The 12,892-nt window shown below is 31.9% G+C and overlaps 1 protein-coding gene across 1 annotated transcript in view; it reads left to right on the forward strand.

Moving 5' to 3' along the window:
• The first annotated feature begins 333 nt into the window (after positions 1–333).
• The window catches only part of LOC114344834 (zinc finger protein 664-like), a 35,252-nt gene continuing 22,693 nt past the window's right edge, over positions 334–12,892 (forward strand). Inside the window, exon 1 of the mRNA XM_050642738.1 lies at positions 334–619. Coding sequence (XP_050498695.1) covers positions 397–619 — 223 coding nt within the window. The 5' untranslated portion in view covers positions 334–396. The remainder of the gene's footprint in view (positions 620–12,892) is intronic.

Below are 12,892 nucleotides of genomic sequence, written 5' to 3' on the forward strand. Positions count from 1 at the left end.
AGACCTGGCGCGTGACCTTGCCGTATTGTGCATTTATCGCTGTGTATTTTCAGGCAAGGTCAGCCGCCAGGTCTCATTTGTCGAATTGTAAATACATAAGAATTGAATTAGAATCAGCCCCATGATAAAATAAAATTTTTGTATGCCTCCCGGCTGCCATATTGATTTAATTTTAACAGCATGTTGCAATGCCCTATATGTCAAGTTTTGTGCTGTATGCTTTTGATGTTTGACAGTTGTTTGGATGGAACATGCGTTTATTTCATAGAGGTATATTTTAACTCTATGGTTTATTTCAACGGTATTGACAATGACATCTGAGTGACAGTTTGTTGGTTTTTGTTTACTTTTTATGTGTTAAATTATTTTTGATAAACAAAACCAAAGTTTAAATCAATGGAAGTAAAACAGGAAGTTAGTGATGAGACATATCAAGCAGAAATAATATATTGTAATGCTGTTGATGATAGTCCTTCGGATATTAGTAAAATTGAAATTAAAGAGGAATCCAAGACAGAAAGTGCCTACCATGCATTTGATTTATTTTTAAAAGAATTCCCCATAAAGACTGAAATAGAACAAGAGGAATTTAAGTCATTTAAAGAAAAAGAATTAAATGGTAAGTAAACCACAAGAATACTAGTATACCTATGGGTTGAAGTTCCATAAACCTGAACCATATCAACACAGTATTAAAACACAATATCAATGCATTCTGCTTTAGCTAGGGTAGCAATGCATTGTATTGGGTACCTACTTAATATTCATTTTTATGTATTTTCTATTTAACCCTTAAGTACTAACGACCCGTCTCTCAGACGGCATCGCTTGTCGAAAGTGGGATATCTCCCTACCTAAAAAATTTTGAAGGTCACCCGTTTATGACTTTTCAAGTTTGAGTGTTATCTATTAGTATTGAAATCGGCAGTTTGGTGCAGGTTGTTATTCCAAAGATATTGAGTCAAAGTGTGATTTCTGTCTAATAGACGGGTTGTTAGTGTTCGTAATTATTTACTATTTACCTGAAAATGGATGAGGGACCCAGTACGTCGAAAAAGGTGAAATATGGGGATAAGAACTATGAGGAAACTGTTGAAATGGCTTGATGAGGTAGATGACGACTTTAGTGAAATTGAGTCAATTTATGATGGAAGTGTTACCATTGACAGCGATCACGAAATGGATTCGGAAATAGAGGGTAAGTAAAATCTCTTGGAATTATTATGTATGTATTGTACTAAAGTTCGTTGCTACTGTAGTATGCGGTCTACCTTAGGGTGCGATCTACCTGAAAGATTTGCACAAAATAATGAGATGCAAGAAAAATCTTGTAGAAAAAACTATTTATTCACAAGTAATAAACATTTGGAGCAAAATCAATGTAAAACAAAATGAAAGTAAATCTACTAGGCCATGTTATTTGAAAAGAGGGGTTCATATTTGTGCATTCCCTGGGAAAAGGATTTGGGTGTTATTTGCATATTAGTAAAGAAACTAAATTTGGATAGTTTATTTTATATTTCTAAATTATAGTAGTATAAATGTTTATTGTACTTAGCAATAAACAGTTCATCTACAAAGGTGCCTTTCATTATTGTTTGCAAACCATTCTGAGAAAAGAATATGGTGATTAGCTGCACATGTATACAATAACAAAAAAAACCAATATTTACAAAGTAAATAAACACTTAATGTAGAAGAATTATTTATTGAAAGTATTGATTTGTAAAATTAAAATAGAATTTCTTATGATGTGTACGTTTTATTCACTTTGTAAAGATTTTTTTGTCGAATACAGCGTATACACTGCATCCCTGGGTGGACCGTAAGCTGTAGTAGAAACGTGACGGTAGACCGCATAGTATGACATTACCTAAACTACTCTTTTTAGTTTCAGAAAATGAAAATGAGGTAGAACAGGCTTATATAGAAGATAATGTTGACCAAAGCAGTGAAGAAGACGATCCAGAGGAGACAGGGAATTATTTCTATGGTAGAAATAGATACAAATGGTCAAAAAGTCCTCCCACTTCAAATAGAGGCCGGCGTTCACAGAGAAATATAGTTTTACAGTTATCTGGATTAAGCCCTGCAGCTAAAATTGGAGATAGTGCAGACCCTTTGCAGGTTTGGAAGTTATTATTCAGTGATAATATTTGCAACATAATTCTTAGGTGGACGAATGTGAAAATCGGCAAAGAAAGAGCCAAGTACAATAATCAAAATTCACCTTCTCTCAAAGACCTTGACATGACAGAATTTCACGCATTTTTGGGATTTTTAGCATTTACATGCTTATTTAAATCAAACAATGAAAACTTGGATAGTATTTTTGCTACTAATGGAACAGGTAGAGAAATAATGAGATGCATTATGTCAAAAGAGAGATGTGCATTCCTTTTGTCATGTTTGCGATTTGACAATCCCGAAGACAGAAATGAGAGAGCAGTGTTGGATCCAGCAGCACCGATTTCAGAAATTTTTAGTGAATTTATTAACAACTGTCAGGCATGCTATACTATAGGAACTTCAGCCTTTATTGACGAAATGCTAGTGGGATTCAGAGGTCGATGTCGCTTCAAAATGTACATACCGAGTAAGCCCGTAAAGTATGGTATAAAAATTATGTGTTGTACTGATGCTCGAACTAGCTACTTATTCAATGCTTATATATATATATATATATATATATATATATATATATATATATATATATATATATATATATATATATATATATATTGATGCACGTTAAGTTGTGACTTCCGGTATACAGAAGAGGCTGTCCGACTTCCACCTTTTCTACTAGGAATTATTTTTTATAAATTGTGTATTTGGCAAAAGGGGGGCTTATAAAATGGGTCTACCTATTGAGGGGAAAGGATTTACCAAAATAAATTTTGTATATATATATATGTATATACTGAAGCGTACAGCATACGTTATGGCTTCCATATATAGGGTAGTTCAAGGTGCGTTGTCACTTCCAGCGGTGTTGTCATATTTTGGAAGTCACAACGACTCGTCTGCTGATTTACCTCTTACTTTAAGCGTAATGTGTGATATTTTGAAACTTTTACTGTGAATACAGTTGTGAATGCAGTTCTATGTTTTACAGTTGTCTATTTAATTTAAAAGATTGATATTCTTTTGATTAAACAGGTTTACAAAAAAAATACATATATCGGAATATTTGACGAAACCATGTGACTAGGGGGTTTTTGGGTTCGCTGGTCACGAATCCGGGGTCCGCTGACCTCTATCAAGTCAGGTAATGGTCATCTCAAGGTCAAATCAAGATAAACCGACAGTCGCTCTGAAAAAGTATATTAGGGGGTTTTTGTGGTCGCTGATGACGAATTTTGTGTCCGCTGACCTCTATCACGTCTAGCTCAAGGTCATTTCGAGGTCAAATCAAGATAAATCGACACGATCGCTCTGAAAAAGTATATTAGGGGGTTTTTGGGGTCGCTGATCACAAAACTGGGGTCCGTTGAGCTCTACCACGTAAGGTAAAGGTCATTTCAAGGTCAAATCAGTTTTGTGGACTTGTCCTGATTTGGCCTTGAAATGACCTTTACCTTACGTGGTAGAGCTCAACGGACCGCAGTTTTCATGATCAGTGACTCCAAAACCCCTATATTTTCAGAGCGATTGTGTCGATTTATGTTGATTTGACCTTGAACTAGACGTGATAGAGGTCAGCGGACTCCTGATTCGTCATCAGCGACACCAAAAACGCCCTAATATACTTTCTCAGAGCGACTGTCGATTTATCTTGATTTGACCTTGAAATGACCTTTACCTGGCGTGAAAGGGGTGAGCGGACCCCGGATTCGTGATCAGCCACCCCAAAAACCCCCTTGTAATATGGTTTCTTCAAATAGTCCGAAATTTAGTTTTTTTTTTTGTAAACCTGTGTTATTTATGATATGATTGATATTTATTTTACAAATACTAATATTTTATTATTGTTGCAAAATGGATTTTTTTTAATTAATTAAAAAAGTGTTATTAGTAAGTAATTTATTTATGAAAATTATATCAAAAATTTTAATAAATAAATTTGAACTTATAGGAAATTTTAATATTTATTATTTTTCTTGATTAAATTTTGAATTTTAGATTTTATTACAGGCACCGTCCTTTTAATTTTTGATGGACCAATAATAATGTGTAATAAGAAAATTAAATGGCTAAATACACCAGGTGGGGTTGAGCCGCTAAAAAGCTATCTAGATCCATCTTTTTAGAGCAGATTAGTCCCAGTCTGCTACTCGATACTATTGACTGTGCTTCTCCATTTCTTTCTATCCTCTGTCTTTTTCTGCTAGTCTCTAATTCCTGCCCTATATAAATTTTCCTTTACTTCCTGTAACCATTTATTCTAGTTCCTCCGCGTCTCCTTCTAACTCCGGGTTTCCATTGTAAAATTGAGTTTATAGTTGTTACGCTACCTGCTCTCCATATATGCCCCAACCATCTAACACTGTGCTGAAATCTGAAAATCTGGAATAATATCTACCCGGGTCGAAACATTTTTTTTAATAAATGAAAATAGTTATTTATGAAACAGTTCGTGAAGTATGCTTTTTATGAATGCACGTGATGTTTAGAGCACGAGCGACAACGGAGCGAGTGCTATACGGAGCGAGTGCTATACATCGCGTAAGTTCGCAAAAAGTACTTCACGCACAGTTTCATACAATATTTTATCTACGATAAACAAATAAAATAACTGTAACTCTCCATCACTGGAATTCATTCCTATTCTACAATTTTTAGAACTTATTTAAACATTCTAATTTCTTTCAAACCACAAAACTGTCAAATTTTTTTTTGTAATTTATTGCTCATTATGTCATCACCATGACAACGCTAAAGTTAAGGATATTTGATTATATGAAAGTGTGTCAAAAACAGTGCGAAAAAGTAAATCCCGTTTAAAATACATTGTTACTTCACGCACACGTTATCCAATAAATAGATCGATGCAGATCGGCCTTATATCGGATCCTCTACTATTAGTCCGTTCGCTGACGGTAAAATATTGCTAAACCCATAAATTTTAAGAAACCGCTTAGATTGACATGAAATTTGGCATACACATAGGTAACATGTCAAAGAAGCACATTGATATTGTGCCGATGTGTGCTTTTGCCATGGGGGTGACTTTTACCTCGTCTCGGGATGAAAAAATATACGTTCAAAATAAGTCCGGAAATGGATTAACTGACTAATTCTAGGCAACTTTTGTTCTATAGCATTTTTTCACTTAGTTACTTTTCGAGTTATTTGCGAGTAAATATGTTTATTTTTCAACAAAAAAAACATTTTTTAACGCTTTTTTTGGCAATTAACTCAAAAAGTAAGTATTTTATCGAAAAAACCATTCTTAGGAAAAATATAGCCCATAAAAAAGTAAAAAAAAATGGTGTGCTTATGAATGAGATCCCTAGACCCAGTAAGAGAAGAGTTGTAACTAATGAAAAATAGGTTCATACACGCCAAATTCCAAATTGAATATTTCAACGTGAACTGTCAAAAACTAAAGCACTTTTTGGGGAACACTCATTACAACTTTTTTGTAGTGTTTAAAAAAAGGTTAAAACAGTTTTAGCATTAAATTAAGGAAGTTACGCTCAAAATGAAGATCCTTTTTTTTTGTAAAAAATTATAAAATTCACCCCCTAATTAGCATCCGAAATGAAATGAATAGTCACCACTTCAGAAGTTGATTTACTCGTGTATGTATTGTTTATAAATATGATCTGTAAGCTTCATCGGTTCAAAATGCTTATTTTAAGGGGATGTAATTGAAAGGGATTGAACTAGTCACTAACCAACTGTGTAAGATAATTTTAAACAGCCATATCTTAACCAATATTTGTCTCAAAGAAAAACACATAATCCTAAATATTTAGAAAAGCAAAACCTACGTTTTTTACTATTCGTAATTTTTAGTGTCACTAATAAATTTTATGTCATTTTGAAACAGCATTTTTTTCTGCAAAAAATTTTACTTTAAAACCAATTTTTTTCAAAAATTAGCCCTTTGAGCCGATCATATAAGATATACAGATCATATAAATATTATATAAGTTAAGTAACTTGTGAAGCGGTAAGTATTAATTTCATATGAGATTCCAATTAAGGGGTGCTGTTTCGAATTTTTTTAACAAAAATAGGACCTACTTTAACTAAAAGTTGTAATAAGTTGTCTCAGAACAGTGCATCATTTTTTGGTTGCTATCATTTTTTGGTTATTTCACGTGAAATTATTCGTTTTTAAATTTGACGAATATGAACCTGTTTCCTGTTTTACATTAGCTACAACTTTGCTTCTACTGATTCTAAAAAGTTCATACGTACATCAATTTTGTTACTTTATAAGCTATATTTTTAATGTTTTTCCCGATAACATACTTACTTTTTGAGTTATTGGCAAAAAAACCGTATAAAAGTGTTTTTTTGATGATAAATTGCCATATTGACTCGCAAATAACTCTATATAACAAAAATTCTATATAACAAAAGTTGCTTAGAATTAGTCAGTTTATCCATTTCCGAACTTATTTTGAACGTATATTTTTCACCTCCGAGAAGAGGAGAAACTCGCCCCCCAGGGCAAAGTTTTCTTTTCACTTTTTTCTTTGACATGTTACCTATGTGTATGCTAAATTTCACGTCAATCCGTTCTTTAAAATTTGGAGCAAAACCGTTAATGAACTATACTGCAGTTAAACCCGCTTATTAGAATACCTCTTAAAGGAATATCCCGGTTTAAGGAATAGAAATTTGCGGTCCGGAAACGTTTCTACTAGCGACCAATGATCGGTTATTAAAATATCCCGGTTATAGGAATACTTTTGATTGGCACGAAGTCTATTCCAATAAGATAAGCGGGTTCGAATGTATTTCGGTAAGATCGTAAAAAACGAATCAGAATATTTTTCCTATCGACTAAGATACAACCTGGACTAGGTAAAATAAAATACCTACTTTCAATACACCAATAATCATTGCGTTTTTTATAAATGTATAAAAGCATAATATTTTAGTGCATATTTCAATTATTCAACTGTTTTTTTGTATAATTTAAGGTCTTTTTAAGTATTTGATGTATTTCTCCACGAGTTTACAGCAAAAATCTTGATAATTACAAGTTTTGTTTGTATATTTATTGTTTTATCATACAGTCAAGTCGCCCTTTAATCCCAAACATTTTTAAAAGAAAATAAAATTTTTATTGGATATGTTCAAGCAGACATTTCCGTTCAAGCAGAATTTTTAGTCACAACATATGAATGTTACGGTGTCACGTTTCTTTTAATGACCGACACACATATTATATTTTAATTACGGATCCCACATTTTGCTAAACAGTTGAGAATGTAGTAGAAACATCAATGCTGATAAATTAAACAGTATCAAATATCACTCGTTGACATCTCTGTATTAATTTTAAATAATAAAATATATGTAGTTTTGTATTCTAAAATATTTGGAAAAAATACCTATGTATTTTTTTTCATTTACACATCATTTTAAGGGAGTGTCCGTTGAAGAGTACAGGTTCAATATTATCGGCAAATGAGTTTTGTCTTAAATACCGTCCGTATAGAGGAGGTGTCCGTTAAGGAGATAGGCGCAAAATCTTGGTAAAATGCTAATTAAATGCACTAATTTTTTTCGAATTCTGAGAAAACTAATAAGTATTTTTGAAAAATTTAAACGCAGAATGGAATATTACATTATTACCGAGGGCCGAAAGTCCCTGAAAACTTATATAATGTTTATTTTAATAAGATAACGGGATAAAAAAACAAGAGAAAAGTTAGTGTGATTTTTAATTTCGAATATTTCATTATCAAGAAACTTTTTGTTTATTCTAAGGGACTTTCGGTCCTCCGGAATAATAATCTTTCATTCTGGGTGTAAGTTTTAAAAAGTATTTATTAGTTTTCTCAGAATTCGTAAAAAATGAATGCATTTAAATAGCATTGGACCGAGATTTTGCGCCTACCCCCTTAAGAGAGAGTTTACTGTATTTCATATTATTACTAGAATTTATTACTTTAAACTTTTTATCGCTCTTTTTTCGTGTATTTAATTCCATTATATTGTAATTGTACATTCAATTTTTTTGTATATTTTTACACGTTTTATTACTTTCGAAATAACAATAACTATAAAATCGATTTTTCAGCCTACTTGGGTCAAAAAAATACGCAATTTTCGGAAATTTCGTTAAATGAGAACATTTACCTACATTTCTTGTATTTAAGCTTTTAATAAGATTTTTAAAAATAATTTAGATTCTTTAATATATACATTCACCGGCACGAAAAACGGGCACCCCAAAAAATGGGTCATTTTTGATGGCTCGTATCTCCTAAACCTATTCTCCGATTTAAGTATTTCTTTAATATGTTATAGCCTTATTCTTTAACTATATCGCTGTAATAATATTGTTTCTAGACAGGTAAATTATCATTGTATACTGGGCGTACCAATCAAACTGGTTTTTTTTTTAATTTTCACAACACCCTGTGGAATATTCTAGCCTTTATACAATATTGAAATTAAAACCCAACTATAGCCCCAGGTTTTCTTAACGTTCTGTTTGTTATTCATTCGCTTATGTTGGATAATAAAAAAGTTAGGGACTTTAACAACTAAACATGTTCTTTATCTGTTCTTTATCAATACATGGTGTTTCTAAATAAGTGCGACAAACTTTATGGGGTAATTCTGCATGAAAAAATAATGATCGTTTACTTGATAAAGCTATGTCCGCAAATGCTTGCAAATATAAAATTATTTTGCCAAACGATCATTATTTTTTCATGCAGAAATTACCCCTTAAAGTTTGTCGAACTTATATTTAGAAACACCTATATCGATAAAGAACATGGCTAGTTGTTAAAGTCCTTAACTTTTTTATTATCCAACGTAAGGGAATGAATAAAAAAACAGAATGTTAATAAAACCTGGAGCTATAGTTAGGCTTTAATTTAAATATTTTATAAAGGCTAGAATATTCCACAGGGTGTTGTGAAAATTGAGAAAAAACCCCAGTTTGATTGGTACACCCGGTATACAATGAAAATTTACCTGTCTATCAACAATATTATCATAGCTATATTGTTAAAGAATAAGGCTATAACATATTAAAAAAATTACTTAAATCGGACAACAGGTTTGGGAGATACGAGCCATCAAAAATTACCCATTTTTTTGGGGTGCCCGTTTTTCGTGCCGGTGAGTGTAGATTAAATTAGAAGTTCATTGTAAAAATGGAAGTAAACAAAAACACGAGAAAAATGAATTTATATAAGTAAATAGGTAAGTAAATATTATAGATTAAAATAAGTACAGAAAATATATAATTATAGAGATATATAATCACTTATTGTACCTTCATTTAAGGCTAACTTTAAAAGTAAAGCAGATCTGCTATTATTCATGTTTAAAAACAAAAGGCACACAAAACACTAAGTACGATTAGGACCGCGAATCTACAACAGATAAATGTCTGGAAACCGTTACACAGAGTTGCCAAAAAACGGAAGTCACACCGAGCGGTGTGGTATACGGAAGACGCTACGCGTTGTGTACATAACCTGTATAGTAGCACGGGAGCGAAACTAGCGCTGGTGATATACCGTCGAACTAAAATCTGATCTTATGAGTATGTTAGATACGATATGACTTCCAGCGAAATTTTTAATATAAGCCTTCTGATACCATCTAGTAGCCAAATTCGTAAAAATATAGGCAAAACGTTGTGACTTCCGAAATCGGAAGTCATAACGGTATATATGAAGTAACAACGTATTACGAGAATCTACTTTGGAAGTCACATGGATACATGTATCAATATATATATATATATATATATATATATATATATATATATATATATATATATATATATATATATATATATATATATATATATATATATATATATATATATATATATATACGGGAAAAAATTCTGACGGTACTGAAGTTACAGAGGAACAGAAAAGATACAGCAAGCCGACACAGGCTGTTATACGCTTAACTACTCCTCTCTATGGGACCAACAGATCTATAACCTTTGACAACTGGTTTACATCTATAGACCTGGTAGAGGTATTGAGAAGCAAAGGTCTAACTTGCATTGGAACTCTTCGCAAAAATCGTAAAGAAATTCCTCCTATCTTCTTACCCAACAGACGACGAGAAGTGGGAACGGCAATTTACGGTTTTATAAAACACATTACTTTACTTTCACACAACACATAAAAGTAAAGCCGTAATTTTGGTATCATCATCTCATCACGCAGCCACTGAGGATACAGAGACTAAAAAACCACACATAATTGTGGATTATAATTCAACAAAGGGTGGTGTCGATTCAATGGACGAAAAATATGCCAAATTTACAAGCAGTTGTCGAACTTGCTGTTGGCCTATGGCTATATTTTTCAGAATGTTTGATATAAGTACAGTAAATGCTTATATTCTTTATGACTCTTTTAAAAATAACACTCATTTAGAAAGGCCCAATTTTATAGAAAAACTGGCATTTCAACTTATCCAACCTCAGCTAAATAGAAGACTAAAAAGTTCCTCTTTACCTAGAAAACTAAAGTTGAGCATATGCTAGGTATAGATGAACCTCAACTGCGTCCAGAAGTAAGAGTAGAAAAATTAGAAAAAAGAAAGGACTGTTCTTTTTGTCACTATAAAAAGAAAAGAAGAACAGCTTATGTATGTTTCCATTGTCAAAAACCAATTTGCTTGGAATGTGCGAAAAAGATTTGTTTGGAGTGCGCTACACTCTACCAACTTTAGTGACTGTCAGTTTTTTTTTGTGTTAACATTTTTTAAAAATCTTATTTTTTTTCATGTTTCTTACTCTTTCTTTAACCCGATTATAAATTTTTATCAAAATTGTTTGATTCATTTCTTTTTTATCACATTTTTTTTCAGGCGTGAAAAAGTACACACAAAATCGATCCATTCTTGTTTAATGTTTTTTATTTTAATAAATACAGATAAACTATATTAATTACTGTGCTTTTTAGATAACTAATACTTTCAGTAAGTCATCGCAATATTTTTTTGCATTAAAACATTTAACAAAAATAAGATATCCACTAAAATATTAAACCCGTCTCTCAGGCGGTTAGTTAGTGTTTACGCCATTGATTTAAGATGTTAGTACTTAAGGGTTAACACGTTGGCTGCCATAATGTTGAAATACTAGTGGGTCCCTATTATGGCCAGAGCCTCTTGTTTCTATCCTTTTGTAACAACTACAGTGTGTCACTTGGCTGTTATCCACGTTATATTTTTAACAACAACATGAGATACAACATTTGTGCCCACAGCGGCCAACATATTAACAACAGATTATTTTTCACCATGAATTATTATGTACCATGCCCATATTTAAATTAATACAACAAAGAACGTAAATGTTAAAGTTAGTGTGGCCCCAGCATAAGAGACATTCTTATTCTAATCTGTGTTAGTAAAAATACACTTTGCCTTGTAATGTAATGCCTTGACAAATATTTTACTGATATGCATTTTGAAATAAATGGTGATTCTTCTTAAGCATATTTAAATAAAAAGTCGGATGTAGGGCCGGTTGTTCGAACGCTAATCAACAATGATCACTATCAAATATTTAATTACTGTCGCAACTGTCAATGTCAACTTTGGTTGGGTTGCTGAAAACGCATATGATTATAAGTTATGAGATTAGTTAATCAATTAACATAACAATTATTAACATAATTGATTAACTAATTTCATAATTGTTCATCAATAATTATGTTTTCAGCAATCCAATCAAAGTTGACATTGACAGTTGTGACAGTAATTAAATATTTGATAGTGATCATTGTTGATTAGCGTTCGAACAACCGGCCCTATAGTTGAATTTTCATAGATCTTCTTCTGGTAATGTTAATAGTTTTTTTAAATCTTCAGAGCCACTTTAGGAGAAGATAGTTAAACTTAACATAAATATTTAATTATATAACATCTTCTTCTTGTCCTTTTCCTTTTTGATTTTCTTGCTCTTAAGTGTTTCATATCCATGGCTTCTATTTTTGACTACTGTTTCTTCTGTATTGTCCAATTTTCACTTGCATAGATTATTACTGGTCTTGTTATTGTATTATGAATCTTCCTTTTCACTTCCATTTGTATGTCTTTAAGTCCTAGTATGGGTTTTATTTATTTAGCGTAAGGACTTTCACAGTACGATAAATACACAAATATAATATATTATTCAAACACTAAAATATAATGAATGAGTCCCAATTTGTTTCCTCTGTTTGCTATTTCAGCGTCTATTCTCCCATCATCAGTTATTATACTCCCTAGGTATTTATAGGTTGATCCTTTTTCTAATGTTATTTGACTGCACCTTATCTCTTTGTTGTTTAGGTCCTCCTTGTTATTTATTATCATTGTTTTGGTTTTGTCTGTTGATTTTCATTCTCATCATTTCAAGTTCATTTCCGATTTGGTTTAAGAGGATGGGTACATATTTTCAGCTGCAATGCTATTCAAATGGGGATTTATTTTTTTCGAATCCTGAGAAAACTAATAAGTATTTTTGAAAAATTTAAACGCAGAATGAAAGATTACGTTATTAGCGAGGGCCGAAAGTCAGTGAGAACTTCTATAATGTTTATTTTAATAAGTTACAGGGGTGAAAAACTAAGTGAAAATTTAGTGTGATTTTTAATTTCAAATATCTGATTCAAAATAAACTTTTTATTTATTCTAAGAGACTTTGGGCCCTCGGTAATAATTTAGTCTTTCATTCTGCGTTTAAATTTTTCAAAAATATTTATTGGTTTTTTCAGGATTCGAAAAA

The sequence above is a fragment of the Diabrotica virgifera genome, chromosome 2 (assembly GCF_917563875.1).
Source record: "Diabrotica virgifera virgifera chromosome 2, PGI_DIABVI_V3a".
Taxonomy (NCBI): Eukaryota; Metazoa; Arthropoda; class Insecta; order Coleoptera; family Chrysomelidae; genus Diabrotica; species Diabrotica virgifera.